We start from the raw sequence: 14268 nt of genomic DNA on the forward strand, positions 1-14268 counted from the left end.
CTTTTCTACCATGCTTCATGCACAGTTTCAATTCATTTGTAATATAAGATCATCCAACAGGAGAATTCACTTTGATTATAGTATTAGCAGCTGTAATTGGTTGTATAAAATTTACAAATGAATAATATTTCAAACTTCTAATTCATATTGGTTTGTAAGGTGATCAAGATTTAACATTGTTTATTTGAACTTCTCGTTCATGATTTCAGCTGCTTATTCTCTCCCCGTAATATTCAGAAAAATAATGTATTAAGTGATAATCAGCCTACTAGACTGCAATCAAATATTTTATTATTTGCTCAAATCATATCCTTAAAATTGGGATTCATAAGACATCCAAATGTTCACTTAGATGAGAAATATTATAATAAATGGCAAGTTAAGAGAGAGTTAAGATATAGTATCTTGTTGGCTTGATGCAAATATATATATATATATATATATATATATATATATATATATATATATATATATATATATATATATATATATATATATATATATATATATAATGTACTTGATTGCATGTTTCCAAAGGATGATTTAGAAGTTATAATCTCATAAGTATCAATCATATAAATGACTTTAGATGTCTAAAGAATGGATCTTCAAGTCTTTTTTTTTTCATATGAACATATGCTACAAGATGTTCAATATTAATTTTTATTAATATATGTGATACTTATCAAGAAAGTTCCGGAAAGGAAAAATTCAAAAAATCAGATCATTGTTAGAGAAAACAATTTTACAAACTTCTAGTTGTGAGTAAACAACAAATATGTTACATGATATTTTGGTCGATGCAACAATTAATGTCATGAAAATTCAATATCTCTGATTTTTAATTTCCTTTAGAAACACAAAAATTTACTGGATTGAAGAAACTTCTGGTTTTTCAATATTAATTGTTCGCATCATATTATATCCGAGATGACTCGACCGATTTTACCAACGACACATTTTAGTGTAATTTGTAAACTTCTGGTTTACAATGACACGTGCTTCAATTATAATAATATAAGTGTAGTACAAACTCGAGGAAAAATTTGGTAGCTGTTCTATTACAAATATCAAACATACATTATACTTGTAAATAGAAAAGAATAGTATAATCAAGATTTATATGAGAAATCTAAGCACTATTAGAACAACTTTAAAATATGTAGCAACTTTATACTATTGATATTTTCCTTAATAGATTGCAACATATTTTTACTATAAAAGAATTTTATAGTGCAAAACTGTAGTCTATACAATCAAAAAGAATGATACATGTTAATTATATAAACCAAGTCGCTATCTATTGACATAAGAGACTAACTCTTTTATTTGACTAGTACCAATGAATATGGAGAGTGGAGTTACTTTGTAAGTAGCAATAAAATTTTGGCTCCCTCTCTATATCTGACTCTTATAGTCCCGAAACTAACATTTTCTCCTCTAGTAATCAATGTCTCAATTCTCTTGTTAAAATATCAATATTTAGACATAATAAGATATAAAGAAATTTTATCAATATGACTTTGTTTAATATGATATATTACAATTGAGGACACAAATTAAACACTGATGATCCTAATTTTTTAGCGTAAAAAAATATATATCTAATTTGGGTAATGATTGACAATATATTCAAAACCAATATAATAGTATCTCATGATTAAACACTTTAATCTTACACATGCATACGAACATATTATCATAAAATTATCAAAATCATACAAAATCATATCACTAAAATTATATCACCATATGATTAATTTGTTTTAATATCCTTCAGTGATGTTTGATAAGTTCTTCATGAACTATATAATAATTTATTTTGTTATCCTCTAGGGATACTTGATAAGTTCTTCATGAACTATATAAATAATTTGTTATAAACAATGATCTAAAAAAGATAACCATCATTCTGGGATGCGTTAAAATTATTTGTGTCATTATGTTAAAATGACAATCTTTTTATAAGTATATTACAAATTATGAATTTTTAGATCGACACAACAAAAAAATCTTTATAAAATCCTTTTGGGATATTTTAATATTATTCTTGCAATCTTTTTGGGATGTATCAAAATCGCAATTGATATTATCCTGGTCAAATAAGATATAATAGGTTGAAATTAATATATTTTATGATACTAAAACCAATAAAAAAATATACATGAGAGTTTCATGCTGATAATGTGTTGTGAAATTCACTAAAACAATATAGAGATGAATGAGAGATGAAAAAGAAAAAAAGAAAGAAAAAATAATATTATATTGTATTCTTCAAATACCATTTATATTATAATATAGATCCTATTTATAGATTAAAAATATGAAAAATCATAATGGTTAATAAAAAATAAAAAATGTATAAACTACTAATTAAGATGTACATCACATTTATATTTATTCAAACATTTAACAGCCTATAATCTTATTTCACATAATTTTTTCTATAATAAATAACTATGAATAATTTTGGCAAAATTGTTAGACTTTGAAAACCAATAAAAAATAAATAAACCGTTCAAACAAAAGTAACATAAACGGGACCCTTAGCACAAATCTGCTGATGATAAACATTAGAGCACATGTTGAATTAACGAGCAAAATTAAATGCACCCATGCATACATACTGACTCCATTCAACTCACACTACATGACAAAATGTACCGTGGAACTTTATATTGGATTAAAGGCTGCGCATCGACTATTCACCAACATATAATTAATTTATTCACCAACATATAATTAATGTATTAACCTTAGCTTTTCCCATATATAAATAATCTACATAATATAAGAGATATGAAACTTAACTTATAAATAGTGTGCTAAATAAAATTAAGAGGTAAAGATTTTCTCTAAGACTTTTTTGCGGTGAATGTTCGAATAATATCAACATCTTTAAGTGATTTGAATATCTCCCGCTCGGTGTAATATGTCATCAAGTCATTGAGCCACACATCATTGATCTTGTTGCGCAAATTAGACTTGATAATCTTCATTGCTGAAAAAGCTCTTTCAACGGATGTTGTCGACACCGGCAATATCAAAGCCAACTCAATGAGTTTGTAGACCCATGAAAATACTAAATGTTTCTCAATTTGAACCATTTTCATAGTCAAACTTTGAACATCTTCACAAGAAGTAAAGGAAGCATGCCTTTTTCACTTGATGTACATAAGTCTCAAGTTGCTCCCTTATTGTTCCACGATCATCATCAGATAAGTCTGCATGATAAATATTAGAAAGACGAGCAAGCTTATCAACATCAAACTTGAAAAAAGAGTTCTTGGGGTCAAGACATGAGAAGCAATCCAGCACAACGTTACTTCCTTCACTAAACCAGTGATCCATCTCCGCACATATTTTGTCAATAGCAACATAAAAAATCTCTGCACGGTAATGATGAAAATTAGTGACAGTTCTCCCTTCTCTTCTTGAACGACCCTGAACCGATATTTCTTCATCCATATTTGGCACCGGAATACTTTGAGCAAAACAAATTAATTTCTTGGACATCAATAAATAAATTATCCCAATCATTCTCTCTCAATGTAGCCAACCGAGCTTTAACATCATCAACTAATTCTATAGCAAGCACAATATTAAGATCTTTTGTTTGCATGATTTTTGAAAGTTCATTTGTGATACCAAACAACTTTAAAATGAAAGCAAATTTAAAGCTCTCCATTTTTTCTATCAAACCTGCCGCTTGAGATGGTCCACGTCCATCTTCATCAACAATACTAAGCACCTCTAACACGAAGGACCACATCTGATCCAAACGAATCAAGGTAGTTTAATGTAAACCACATATAGTATCCCCGAGTCTAGCGAAACTAGATGATTGTTACAAGCCGTTTCCTTGAGATATCTCACCACTCTCAAGTCTATTCAAAATATCTTGGTGTGTGCCTCATTCAAAGCATCCATTCTCTTGCAAGATGCATTTGTTGTGGTTACAATCAGGGAGATGTACTCAAAGAAATCATGAATAGATGAGCAACTACTAGCAACGGCCACAACCACCCATTGCAAACGGTCAGCATAACAATGGACATAGAAAGCATAAGGGTTTTCATCTAGAATCTTTCTTTGTAAACCATTAAACTCACCTCTCATATTTGAAGCCCTATCATATCCTTGCCCCCGTATTCTTGAAATAGATAACGTGTGACGATCGAGAATACCATAAAGAATATCCTTTAGTGCCTCAGATGTAGTATATTTGACATGATATAGAGCAATAAATCGTTCCACAACTTTCCCTTTGTAGTTCAAGAACCTAGAAATATAAATAAGAATTCAAATGTATTCGTATAAATTTGAATGAAATTTACAAGTTTAAGTTAATACTTGTAGTGGTTTCAATAACAAACTCATTGAAAGTGACGAAGAGGGGAGAAAGGAAATACGAATAGTCAGAGATAAAGAAAGAAGGAAGCCGATCTATAGTACTGTACCATGATTAGTTTTTTGAGTGAAAGTCCATTTTAGCCCGTCACAAAAATTGCAGAGGTTAGATTAGTCCCTGAGAGAAAAAAGTCCATATTAAATCCCTTACAAAAAATAATTGAGTCATGTTAGTCCCTCTACTAATATTTTTTTCAAACCGGTTTTTTTCTTGCTTTTGAGGGACTAAGTTTTTCTATAGGATTAATCGTAAACCTTCTACCATTTTTCTTATAAAAATAATCACTAATCCATCAAGCATTTTGTTTTATAGAATAATGCTTAAATTTTGACTCGTTGTAGTATTTACTTGAGCATTTTTCTTTATAATTATTCATTTTATTCTAGGAATCAACCATATTTAAGGAATAGTAACTGTGTGAGGGTTTTTATTGTAAAAACGATGCCAAAAACAAAGTATAATAAGGAACACAGTGAGAAGCAAGAAGAACAACAAGGATTGATTATAACTGCTATTATTTACTTTCTCTTTCAATCAAGATTACAAGTGTTACAAGAATAACAAATAACCCTCTCACCCTAAAAGCTTCAATTTTGCCTTCTCAATAAGGACTTAATCCACTATAATCAAACTGATTACAGACAACCACACTGACTGCAACCAATGCCTTCTTGAGACTCCTGACTAGCATCTATGCTTCTCAAGGAAACAACCACAATAAGCTCCAATCAACCTTGTTGACAACCCCAATAAGTTCATCTGATCCTTATCGTGAAACCACCATGACCGCAGTCACAATCTTCTCAGGGCTTTTGACTAGCACCTAGTCCCCCAAGGAAATCAATGAACCAATTTGATTACTAGTGTGTGTTATAAGTTGCTTCTGATAAGCAGATTACACAATTTTTAAGTAGAACAACAAAAAATTGTTGATAAGCAAGATACGAACAAAAGCTCCTTGCTAAAATACAAACTATACAAAGATTTCTCTAACAGAGTTTGTGAATCGCTTTGCTATAGTTTTGTAGAACTTATTTGTTGATTTCAAATTCTTTCAAAGGCTTCCTTTATAGAGAAGAATATATCCTGTGGAGGGTAGAATAAGAAATGCAAAGTACAGTTGTAAAGTCCCCAACGATCATGGTGGGATTGGTAGATAACAATTACAGGTTGGATTGTCCTTACGCCACCCTATAAGAGTATAAGTCACAATTTACGTTAGTAATTTTATGTTCACCATCACCCACAAGCCGTCCTTGATCTTTTAAGTCTTCAGAGGCTTCTGATTGTATGTTGGTTAAAGCATATTGTAAATGATCATAACTTGAATCTTTAGTCCCTAAGTCTTTGAGTCTTCAGAGCTTGTTCAGCAGAACCTTGTTTTCAAAGTCTTAAACATTTGGTCTTTAGAAGCGATGTCTTCAAATCTTTATAACTCGTTCAGCAAAACCTCGTCTTCAGCATCTTCAGAACATGGGACACAGAAGTAAAGATTTAGAAGTCCTCCAAAACTTTCTTACAAAGTCACGATTATAAGCTATTGTACTAACGTTCCTTGGAACCGTTGCAGAAGTAGCATTCCAGAGTCTTGACTTCCAGTGTAACACATCACTGGTACTCTGGAGAGTGTTGAGTTCAAAACTTGATGACGTCATATGCCTTTTTAACAAAGTCAGAACCTGTAAGGCAAAAGCCACACACTAGAACGAAAAGTGTTAGTGTATACAATTGTTCTTAAGATAACATATAAAGTTATCATCAAAACCTAAGGCCAAATCCAAAACCAATCTTATTCTTACATAATGGTTATCACGAAAAGGTGGTGGTAGTCTTGGATGTTTTGTACGGTCGTAGCTATTCCTACAAGCAACGAATAATTCAGATTGCCATTTCACGTTTTTTTCTTCATTCTTCCTTAAATTTTCGTTGACATTTAAATATCTCTCATTCTTAGCCTTAATCACTTTAATAAAAGCTTTGAATCTTCATTCTTCTCTATACACCTGAAATTAAATAAAAACAGTAAAATAGTAATATTAAAACTAAGTAAAAGGCGTGAACTTAACGATATAATCAAATAGTAAAGAACAATAAAAACTAGACTACTCCTCAATACTTAAATATAATTTTTGTCTCATGAAACATGTGATTTCTCGTGTATCTTTATGCCTTAAAAGTGTTTCAATTTATAGAGATAGTCATAAAAATTGGTGCATAGTAACAACTCTTTGAAATACTAATTATATGAACCAATGTATTCTTTCAGCGTTTAATAAGTGATATCAAATATATTGCAATAGTTCAATGGCGGTGACTTATGGCCAAACATATCTCTTGCCCAAAGGTTATGAGTTCAAATTCCTTGGATGTAGAAGTTTGTTCTAACCAATAATTTAAACAATCTAAAAATCAAAATTATATTATGTACCCCATAAGTTATTCCAATATCCTTACAATTTTAAAAATATTTTAAATTTATTCTTTTCTATTTTTACTTTTTGTTTTTTTTTTTTTTTTTTACTGTTTATCGGAGTAATTCGATAACGACAAGTGTTAACACTACGTATGCCAACCGGATAACACAACATGCAGAATTTCGGTTAATATAATTTTTAAAACCGGATAACCCAATTGTGTGTGTTTCGGTTTTTTTTCCAAAACCGGATAACCTATTAGCGTGTTATCTGGTTCATGTTTTGTCAAACCGAAAAAATATATATCTACAAGAGAAGAGGCGATAAACTGGATTAGAGAGGTTGGAATCAGGAATAAAGTGACAGTTATAATAACTCGTTCATATACCAAAAGAGGCAAGAGAGGAAGAAGTGACAAATTAATATTTGGTTGTGATAAAGGTTGAAAATACAAAAAAGGAGATAGCGAAACAGAGTGCTAGTAAAAGATGTGGTTGTCCTTTTAAAATTAGGTCAGCACCGTCGAAAGATGGTTCTGGATGGAAGATCGATGTAAAATATGGAGTTCACAACCATGGATTACCTGATAGATTTGAGGGTCATGCTTTTGTAAGTCGACTAAATCTAGATGATCAGCAGTATATTGTTAATTTGACAAAACGCCATGTTCCACCAAGACACATATTATTGTCATTCCAAGAGCGTGACCCGGAGAATGTCACTCGGATCATGCAAATATACAAACATAAGAGTAAGGGTGTGTTTGTTTCAAGGTTAGAAAAAATGTTCCCAGGAATAAGACTATGGGAATTCAAGATTCCTACTCAAGTTTAAAAAAATTATTCCAAGGAACTTTTTATTCCCAGAAATCTTATTCACACATGATTCTTTTATTTATATTCCAAGGCTTAAAGGGTGGGAATATAACATTCCCATGAGAATAATTTCAACCAACTATAACTTTCCACTACTAATTACATTTATTTTTATTTTTATTTTTTTTGAAATATTTTTAAACAAATTTACAATTATTCCCAGAAAACCTTAATTTCTACCAAACACATAAGTGGGAATAATAATCCTGGGAATACTATTCCAAGGAATATAATTTGAAACCTTGAAACAAACACACCCTGAGATACAGAAAGACATAAGGGGTTCCAGAACAGAAATGCAACAATTGTTCAAGTTGGTTGAAGAATAAGGCTATGTTTACTGTAGCAGGAAAAAGATGAGTCAGAAGTTGTGAGAGATATTTTCTGGGCTCATCCGGAATCAGTGAAGCTGTTGAATATGTTTCCTATTGTAGTGATTATGGACTGCACATACGAGACAAATAAGTACAGGCAACCGTTGTTTGAAATAGTTGGTATGACATCAACTAAGTTAACATTTGTTGTTGCATTTGCCTATATGGAATCTGAGCAGACATAGACTTTTTGTTGGGTATTGGATAAGTTAAAACAATTGTTTACTAAGCAGGATTTTTATCCACAAGTAATTTTGACTGATAGAGATCTTGCTTTGATGAAAGCTATTGAAACAATATTTCCAAAGACAACTAATTTGCTTTGTCGATTTCACATTAATAAAAATGTGAAATCAAAGTGTAAGGAATATGTTGTGGATGATATGCGAGAAACTGGGGAGAAAATGTGGTATGAACTTATAAGGGCTAGTGATGAGATGGAGTACCATCAAAGGTTGAAACAACTTGAGCATGCATGTGTTGACTCCACAGATTTTATTGATTATGTGAATGACACATGGTTGACTCCACATAAACTTCGATTTGTCGAAGCATGGATCAATCAAGTGTTACATTTGGACAACACCAAAACTAATAGGTATGTTTATATAATTTTGTCGATATCGTTTCTTTATCTTAATATTACAGATAATTAGTTTTTTTGTTTTATTTAAAGGGTGGAGTCTGTACATTAGAAACTTAAGCAAATGTTAGAGAACAACTTAGGTGATTTATGCAAATGTTGGGAGGTTATGAATGACAATATCAAGATACAAGTGGGCAACATTAGAGCATCATTTCAGAAGAGTTTTTATGAAGTTGAGCATGCACACACTAGTTCTTTTTATGTGAATTTGTGTGGTTCAGTATCAAGAGCTTCATTGAGGCACATTGCTGAAGAGTGGTTCAGGATTAACATGGTGGATACAAACACTCAAAAGTGCGGGTACTCATAGAAATGTATATGGTTTAATTTACCCGGTGCTTGTGAGTTAGGGAGATATACATTGAGTGGTGATCCGATACCAATTGAGGCTATTCACATTCATTGGAGAAAGCTAAGTATGAAAGGTAATCAAGATGTAGAATTATGGTTTACCCTGTGCTTGTGAGTTAGGGAAATATGTTAGATTATGATATGTTGGACTTTAATATGTTGGACTATGAGATATTGGATTTTAATATGTTAGATTATACTATTTTGTTGACAATTAACTTAATAAGTTTTTATTATATTGTGTTGACAACTGATTTTAAGCATAAGTCTTAATAAAAAATAAGTCTCAAAATATAACATTAGTCTCATAATAATACATAAGTCTCAAACTAAAACATAAGTCTACAAATAAAACATAAACCATGACATCAATCAGAGTCATTATCATAAGTAACTGGTCCGTCCCTAGGTAATGGTCCGCCCTGTTCTACTCTGAGTGCCCGAAATATCTCAACAAACTAATCATCTAGCGTAATGGTCATCTCGCCAAACGGCATATAAAATGACGATGTTTCAGGATGCCATCTCTCAACAAAAGCAGATAAAAGATGTGTATCTACTATGGACAAACTAGTATGCTGAAGAGATGACATGCCAGAGCCAACTAACCAATCATTCATCACATTTGGAAGAGTGTGCGGAACTCATCCTATTAATTTGCTGCCATGTGCAACAACCTTTAAGGTTGTCTTTGGCCCTCTCTCCTGAAAACAATATGTAATATATGTGATAACATATAAGTACATAAAATTTAAAATTATTCAACATAAAATTTAAAATTATTCAACATAAACGAGATATTAACGTACCTCGTCGAACCATAAATGGCGAGCAATATGATCTTGATACCTAGTCAGAAGAGAAGTATCGCTCGGTCCCCCTGCAGCTCCCTGATGTCCCTCGCCATCCTCCGTTATCTGTCGACGTTATCTTCCTCCTTGGCGCATTCCGTCGATCGAACCTCCTCTTCTACAAACCACTAAAAAAGAAATATAAATAATTAAATAAAATATAAAATATAAATAAAATATAAAAAAATATTTAAAAAATATAAAATATTTAAAAAAAGGCGAGCAGGACAACTGAGAGACAGTGTCTAGTTGTAAAAATATAAAAATCGGAAATCACAACCATGGGTTGTCCGGTTGGTGATTGCAAAAAATGTGAAAACTGGAACACTCAACCTTGTATTGTCCGGTTGCTAATTTCCCAAAAGAACAAAAAATCGGAACTCTTATTTGTGGGTTGTCCGGTTGTGCAATTGATGAAACAAAAATCTCTCTCTCTGGTTGTCTGATTTATGTAATCTTCTACACTCTCTCAGTAACTTTTAGGCAAAATGAGTGAAAAGTAAAAAAATTTCATTTTTAACTATTTATACAGGAATAAATTCGTCCAGAAAAATATTTTTTAGAGATATAAGGATAATTGTTAGGATACAAAGTATAATTTTCTCGAAAAATATCAAAGTCAACCCAACCAAACCAAGACTTAAACCCAATAACATATGATTTTGGACAAACAATTCAACCACTTATAGTCATAAAAAAGTAAATGAACTAGTGATCGAATTGTTTGTCCAAAATTATATATACTTGGGTTTAAGTCTTAGTTTGATTGGGTTAACTTTTCTATTGAATATTGATATTTTAATATATTTTGTTGGGAAAAATTATATTTTGTAAGTGGTTAAAATATGACTATATATTAACCACTTATAAATATAACTTTTCTATTGAATATTTTGAAAATTCTTCAACCGTAATTGCCCCATAACTAGTGTTAATAGTCATAGCAAATGTTAGAGCTATTGGAAACTCTCTACATTAAAACTTGAAAAGAATTCTTATATCAGAATGTGTCAATGATTGTTAGAGTATAATTTTCTAGTGGGTAGTTAACACTGTTAACTAAACACCCTTGGGCCTCGTTTTCTGTTTAAGTAGTTAGGCCCACTAGTTGTTGGATACACATATATAAAACTCTCTTGTATCTCTTTATTGTAGCTAAGCTTGTATGAACAATATAGCACAGAGTGCTTCATTCTCTAATAGTCAATATAGCACAGAGTGCTTTTCTTCTTTCTTTCTTATGTAACTGAATCAAGAACAAGATGAAGCACCATCTTCATCTTCTACAATGATAATTTGTGTATACACTTTTTTTACCAATATTGCTTCCTAAAATCACTTTTCGTTCCAGAACATATTTCTCCATCTTTACGATAATCAGGTGAGTTCCATTGTACATTCCAGAACATTGGTCAATAATTTTTAATAAAAAAAAATTCTATGGCTAAAGTCAAATGTTTCATTTATCTAACTATTATTATTAATTTACAATATACATTTCTTTTTATTTTTCATCTTGTTATTCTTTTAATCCATCATTCTCATTTTATTAATAAAAATTAATTTGATAATTTTTTTTCTAATTTCTTATTTTTCATATAAAAAGAAAATAAAAAAAAACAACTTATAAAAAAGGAGGTGATAGTAATAAATTAGAATATTTGTAATTATATAACTTTAATGTTGTACTTGTATCAATTTTTTTAAGCATAGGGTTGGACCCGACGGCCCCGTCCCAAATTTAATAGGAAAAATTGATAAAATTAAGTATGAGATGGATACATAATAAATTTAATTTTTAATTACAAAAACGGAGATGGGGATGCTAGTACTCGCAAAATACTTGTTCCCGTCTATTAAAATTACTTTGTTATTCTTATTTTTTTTATAAAAATTTTATCATTAATCCTTTTTAATTTTAAAATATCAAATTTATCAACTTCATTGAAATAATCAAGTATTATAATAATTTTTAAAGTGATCAAATATTTAATTTAATTATTGTTATAAAAAATATTTTAAAAAATAATAAAATTTATGTCAGTGGAGGCGACAGCGAGGTGAAACTGATATAGAAAGATGGGTACGAGAATATAGTGATTAAATCCGCTTCCGTCCCACCTCGTTGTCATGTCTAATTCTTTTATATTAATTGTCTCCGAATAAATAAAGGGTTAAGTATGTTTTTGGTCCCTATAAATATTTCAAATTTTATTTTTAGTCTCTAGCTATTAAGATATATTTTAGTCCCCGTAAAAATTTTATGCATTCAATTTTAATCCTTACTACTTTTTAAAATTTTGAAAACTGTTTAATTACCCTTAGAATTTTAAATTTTTGAATAATTTTTTTTATATTTGTTTAGAATACTATAAAATATTTCTTTACTAAATTATAGAATTTTATAAAATGAGAAGAATTAAATATGAAATTTTTAAATTTCAAAAAATAATGATAAAAGTAATACAAACTTCAACTTAAAAATCACATTTTGAGTTTTTTTTTTCGAGGAATTTTTTATAACGTTCTAAACATGTCTGTAAAATAATCATTCAAAAATATAAATCAATTTAACAGTAGGGACTAAAACTAGATACATAATAATAACCAAGTTACTCTTCTTAAATGCCTCTGGAACATTTGCAACAAAAGCGATAGCCTTTGGATCCGGTGGATCCATAAGGTTTATTTGAAAGGGAAGAATGTTATGGAGGTAGAGACGGGGCAGTCCTGGACCTGGATTATGAAAAAAGTGTTGAACTGTAAATCTATGATTGCTCTTATTGATTCGGAGTGGCAGCGCATGCTTTTAAACCGTAAGTTCTCTATGAAAACTGTGTATAACTGTTTGATCGCAGGTAATTCTGTTTGTTGGCATTCGTTGCTGAGACGTAATATTGCTCGGCCTAGAGCTCGAATTACGCTGTGGATGTTGTGTCAAGGCCAATTACCCACCAAAGAGCGATTGTACAGATTCGGTTTGCTGGATAACAAGAGGTGCAACCTGTGTGATCACGAAGAGGAAACCGTTGAACATCTCTTTTTCGATTGCTCTGCTACTAAGAGATTATGGACTGCAATTCTGAGCTGGCTTCATATTCACCACTGTCCTTTGCCTTGGAGTTTAGAGTTGCCTTGGATATTGGAGAACACTAAAGGAAAGGGTTTGAAAGCAATGCTTTTTAAATTGGCAATTACGGAAGCTGTCCACGAAATCTGGCTATATCGTAATGATTCTATTTTCAATAGCAATACGCATAGGAATAATACTGTGGAAAAGATTATTGATTGTATAGCATATAGAGGTTGGGTGAATAGGAAACTTAGATTGCATGTGCCAAATCTAATGTTTTAGGATCATTTTTGTTTGGCTGAATCCTATTTTAGATTGCCTTGGTTGTAATGTTTTTTTGAATTAATATATCATTTGATTGGTTCAAAAAAAAAAAAACATGCCATTTTTTTAATAGGAACCAAAAACAAAATTTAATAATTTTATAGGAACAAAAAACATATTTAACCCATAAATAAATGCTAAATCACCTAAAGATTTCTAGTTTTTTTTTTTTTATAAAAAAAAAACCATGTTTAGTCATATGCATAATCTTTGTGACACTTATTACTAAATTGAACATTAATAACACAAATAACAATAAAATAATGCCATGTTTCTAGAAATATATATACCCTGTTTAGTCATTATATAATCTTTGTGACATTTTACTTTCCTAATTTATCAAAATCTTTATATCATAAATAATAATAATAGAATGTATATTATTATTATTATTATTTATAATAATATTTGAATATGCACCAAAGATATCTCAAAGAATACATATTTGTTTATATTTAAGAAAAGAGAGTGAGAGCGGTAATATTGTTTATATTTTATAAAAAATAATTTTTAATTTTATTTTAAATATATTTTACTTTTCAACTTTCGTACATATTAAAAAATAATCATCATTTTAAATTAAAAAAGAATTTATTAGTTATTTTACAAATTTAATTTTTACTAAAGTCTAAAAACAAGTAAATTCAAAAGAAAATAAAGTAATATACAATTGTATTTTTGATGTGTTATAATTTAAAAAATATTTTTTGAATTTTTTAATATTTTATTTAATTAATATTTAAATGTATTTTTGATGTGTTATTTTTAATTATTAAAATTATTTTTTATTTTTAAAAAAATTTAAGCTCATTTCTTAAATTAAAAGAGGGCCTCAGAATTGATTGAACAACCCTGTTAATCATAGTAAATTATATTTTATAAACTTTTTAAAATATCAATTATGAATTTTATAAACTTTTTTAAATGTCAATTATGAATGTTGTGATTT

The 14268-nt window shown here is 29.9% G+C and overlaps 1 protein-coding gene and 1 pseudogene across 1 annotated transcript; one reads left to right on the plus strand and one right to left on the minus strand.

Moving 5' to 3' along the window:
- Positions 1-2855: 2855 nt before the first annotated feature.
- Positions 2856-4463, minus strand: LOC131632010 (uncharacterized; annotated as a pseudogene).
- An 8229-nt stretch (positions 4464-12692) lies between these two features.
- On the plus strand, positions 12693-13277 carry LOC131632011 (uncharacterized). The gene is made up of 2 exons (XM_058902775.1): positions 12693-12738; positions 12781-13277. The coding sequence occupies exons 1-2, from the start codon at positions 12693-12695 to the stop codon at positions 13275-13277; spliced, it is 543 nt and encodes a 180-aa protein (XP_058758758.1).
- The last annotated feature ends 991 nt before the right edge of the window (positions 13278-14268 follow it).

The sequence above is a fragment of the Vicia villosa genome, unplaced genomic scaffold (genome assembly GCF_029867415.1).
Source record: "Vicia villosa cultivar HV-30 ecotype Madison, WI unplaced genomic scaffold, Vvil1.0 ctg.000893F_1_1, whole genome shotgun sequence".
NCBI classification, from domain to species: domain Eukaryota; kingdom Viridiplantae; phylum Streptophyta; class Magnoliopsida; order Fabales; family Fabaceae; genus Vicia; species Vicia villosa.